Here is a 3,973-nt window from a genome sequence, read left to right as displayed (position 1 = left end):
ACGTTCTTAAATGACACCCTTAGAGTTTACGATCAATGCTAGAGGAGACGGGGTACATTATGTTGTAAAGATAGGGAAAATTAAATCACAACATTAAATTTATATTAAAAATTAATCTACATTGTATATAGAGTGATAAGTGTTTTAATTTTACAATTATATTCAGTAGCAACATTAGCAGTAGCATTGTTGATCGATTGTACTGTTCGACTGAGCATTGTATCGAAATTCGGGTTGGAAGCTTATTCTGTGCTTTGTTTAGGTTATGTGAGTACCGGTTCCGTATAGTTTCTTTCTTCGTTTAGCTTAGCATCTCCGATTACCAGAACATATTAATTGCAGCAAATGTTGGTGTATACATCAGAAGAACCGTGTGGTTGCTTGCATGTCGTTATAACAATTTTAGCATCTCTTACAAATAGAAGTGAGCTCCAAAAACTCCCTCGGTCCATTCTTTTCTCTTAATATTATTTTTTAAACAAACGTAGAATATTCCATACATTTTTTTTAATTTTTCGCATTGATGTCTGAGGTGAATCTGCTAATCTTTTTCAAATGTTTTTAAATAAGCATAATAAGAAGTAACAGGTACTACTGGTAAAGTACTTTATAATAATAAGAAATACGAATTTAAAGGTAAATAAAACAAACGTTTAAAGAAAATTGTGGTTTATTATCTAGACTAACTATTTTAATAACCATTCTTCACGTACAAAAAATAAAGGGGTGTAAATATATCTCTGAAAATGTAACGAGGTAACACAATGTGTATTGGAGCTACATGACGTCAGTCGACTGGAGGAGAAGAGGCGGGGTGAGCGGGGTAGGCTATGGCGGCGGCCTGCGCCGGCGCGCCCTTCGCCCGCACAGCAACCGCTGGAACGCGTGCCGGAACTCCGGGCTGAACACCGTGTAGATCACAGGGTTCAATGTTGAATTAAAATAGCCTAACCATAAGGATAATGACGTCAACACGGGACTTACTTCACAATCACACGTTGGAACTAATATAGCAAGCACAAAGAATGGGAGCCAACACGCTACAAACGCACCAGTTATTATTGCTAATGTCTTCGCCGCTTTCCGCTCTCGTTTCGAATCGACGGCCTCTTTCGGTTTGCGTCGCACCAAACTCGGATAGTAGGCGGCAGCCACGGCTCCGTATCCGGTCGTAGGCGGATCCGCCTCCAGACCGTTGGCACATGATTGCTTCTCTGGGCTCGTATTGTTTGATGAAACATTTGTAAACCCAGTGGTGGTGGTTTCTGATATGGTTGGCAAAGGTCGGCCTATGACGGCCACCACCGCGGCTGCGATGCCGCCGCTTCCTCCGGCCGCCACGAGCGCGCCGCCCGCAGGCACCGGCGGGGGCCCGACACCGCCGCGGGCAGTTGCGCCGCGTCGTCTTCGTATTCTTTTTCTGGCAGTTTGGTATATTCTCCAATACAGAATTAATATAACCAGTACAGGTACATAGAATGATGATGCCGTTGCGAATATTTGGTAGCCTACATCTTGGCTGACAACACAGCGCATGTCCTCGGCGACGCGCCGATTCCAGTCGGGGTCCTTCCAACCCAAAAGTGGTGCAATGCACACCAAGAAGCTCACGATCCAAACACACGCAATCATCAAGCCCACTCGGCGAACGGTTCGTGCGTGAATATAGTCAATATTTGTCACAGCCCAGTACCTGGAAAAGACAGCGAAAGTTATGTACTATATAAGGCCAAAAATAAATCTCATCTATTAACATAACATAAATAATGTACCAACACAAATATTATTTTGGTGAGAGGTTTCGGAGAACAGATGGGGCCAATTTTCCATTAGATTCAGACATTAGATTGTAACTTGCCACTTCCTATATTATTAAAAAATTGCAATAAATGAGGTAGCTACATATCTTAATACTAATTCTTTACGATATTACTTTTCGAACGAATAATATAAGCTCAGAGTCGTAATCCAACGTCTTTTGACTGTTGGATTTAAAATTTGGTATATGTGGTCGAGATTAAATTATGCAACTACTGAAAAGTATATAGTTTTGCTTTTATTTTAAAGCTAGAATTTTATTCTTATGTTCAGTGGCAATGTCTACTCTTCCATCGTATCCTTTCATTTAAAGGACTTGTCTATTTGCAACTCATCAAGATTTGCATGTCTATCCACAGAGTGGTTCAAGTTAACATCGTCGTTTGCACTTTTTTCATCTTACCTATCTAACGCGATCGCAACTAGATGTAAAATAGAAGCAGTGCAGCAGAGCACGTCTCCCGAGGTCCACATGTCGCAGAGCTCCGGGCCGAGAGTCCAGCGCTGCGCCACCTCATACACTGCGCCCAGGGGCATCACTAGACATGCCACTAGCAGATCGGCGACAGCCAGAGACAGGATCAGTTGGTTGGCAGCGCTTCTCAGATGTCTTTCCAGAAGTATAGCTGCTATCACGAATACGTTACCTGTTAAGTATAATATAACGTTAATATTGATCGCTAGGACATGACCTCCAAACCAATACGATCTAGCCTAGACCTTTAAGATGAAAACATCCTGTCACCGTTCCTTTTTCCTTAATCTACGACAGTTCTGTTGTTGTGGATGTCTTTGGTAATTGGTTACCTGTAACTCGTTGTAACTCGTAAAACGTATTGTTTTCAATTCCTAAAAAGACTTTAAACATTTTAAGAGGTCTCTGAGCGTGTGTGTAGAAACTACAGTACATTTTACACGCTGAACGAAACATACGTACCCCGCGGGATCTTGAAGTTCACTTTTTACGACATCTCGAGACGACTAGAAGTTTTACGATACTAAAAACACTCAAGAAGCAAATACAATTTATTAATGCAGGTATAAATAAGATTAAATTTACACATACCGATTACTGTTGCTAGAATCAATAAGCCAAGGGCGACGGCTTTTACTGCCGCGCGTAGAACTGCAGCGGGCGTATCGAAGGGCGCGGCGGCGTCCCACCAGGTGGTGTTGGCAGCGGTGACGTTCCAGGTTTCGGGCACCCAGTCTGTGCTGTTCAAGGTCAAGTTCTGCACCGGCAGTCGCAAGTATAGCGCCTCCCATTCAAACAGATCCTCGCCGTCCGCGCCCTCCATGTTGTCTCACCGAAGCACGCCCTCTACTGTAATTCACCAAACATATTAATCATCACAGATAAAATTTGTAACATTTAAAATAAATACTTTTTTACTTACTGTTTGTCGTGTAACTATTAGTCGTATAGTCCAGTGCTTGCTCCGCCATCGTCATCCTATCTATGTTTATTTAACCTTCCGTGGTTGTCAAACTGTAAGGAAAATTTTTATTTATGAAATAGGTACGAGATTTTTGATAAAAATATAAGATTTTTTTGGCAAAAGTAGCAAAAAACCCTATTCAGAACAGCGTGTTGACGAGTCAAATTTGACTTAATGATAGTCAACAATCGCAGGAAATTAAAAAAATAGATTTTTATACGTTTCACTACGTGCTATAAAAAGTTTCCTGTGTTAGATGGAGAATATAGTTAATTTTTCGGAATAATCCATACTGAATTATTGATTAAATGCAAAATGTTATGTTGTCTTTTAAAACTAATCATTAATTGGTATTCGTAGGTGACGCGACGAAACCGCAGACGAAATCTTATTACAAATAATGAGGTAAATGTAACCTTTAATGATACCTCAGGGTACACGATTTAAATTAAGTTTCTTAATCGTTGTACCGCTTATTTAAGTATTTCTCTATGTATTAACAAATATTTACAATTAGCCGATACAAAAGAAGTTCTCCTGTTTCAACTACGAATATTTTTTTATAGGAGAAGGGAGCAAACGAGCAACAAATCGCCTAAAATTATTTGGTCCGACGCCCATGGACATCCGCAATGCCAGAGGAACCGCAGATTCGTTGCTGGCCTTTAAGGGAGCTCTTTTCTTGAAGGCCCCTAAGTCGTAACTGTTTGGATAAA

The 3,973-nt window shown here is 40.9% G+C and overlaps 1 protein-coding gene across 1 annotated transcript; it reads right to left on the bottom strand.

Annotated features, from left to right (window-relative positions):
• Nucleotides 1-674: 674 nt before the first annotated feature.
• Nucleotides 675-3,297, bottom strand: Ser-4 (serotonin receptor 4). The gene is made up of 4 exons (XM_013326592.1): nucleotides 3,216-3,297; nucleotides 2,885-3,142; nucleotides 2,222-2,465; nucleotides 675-1,693 (listed from the first exon to the last, which is right to left on the bottom strand). Exons 2-4 carry the CDS (start codon nucleotides 3,114-3,116, stop codon nucleotides 829-831), a joined length of 1,341 nt encoding a protein of 446 aa, XP_013182046.1. The 5' UTR covers nucleotides 3,117-3,142; nucleotides 3,216-3,297; the 3' UTR covers nucleotides 675-828.
• Between the last annotated feature and the right edge of the window lie 676 nt (nucleotides 3,298-3,973).

Source organism: Papilio xuthus, unplaced genomic scaffold (genome assembly GCF_000836235.2).
Source record: "Papilio xuthus unplaced genomic scaffold, Pxut_1.1 DF828780.1, whole genome shotgun sequence".
Lineage (NCBI taxonomy): Eukaryota > Metazoa > Arthropoda > Insecta > Lepidoptera > Papilionidae > Papilio > Papilio xuthus.
This window is presented reverse-complemented; position numbering and strand designations above follow the sequence as displayed.

Bases quoted from the DNA above. Each gene is read 5' to 3' on its own strand.
- Ser-4 (XM_013326592.1), bottom strand. From the start codon at position 3,116: ATGGAGGGCGCGGACGGCGAGGATCTGTTTGAATGGGAGGCGCTATAC. The intron at 2,466-2,884 runs GTATGTGTAAAT...TATACTTAACAG, and splicing joins GATTCTAGCAACAGTAATCG to GTAACGTATTCGTGATAGCA. The intron at 1,694-2,221 runs GTAAGATGAAAA...TGTCTTTTCCAG, and splicing joins GTTGCGATCGCGTTAGATAG to GTACTGGGCTGTGACAAATA.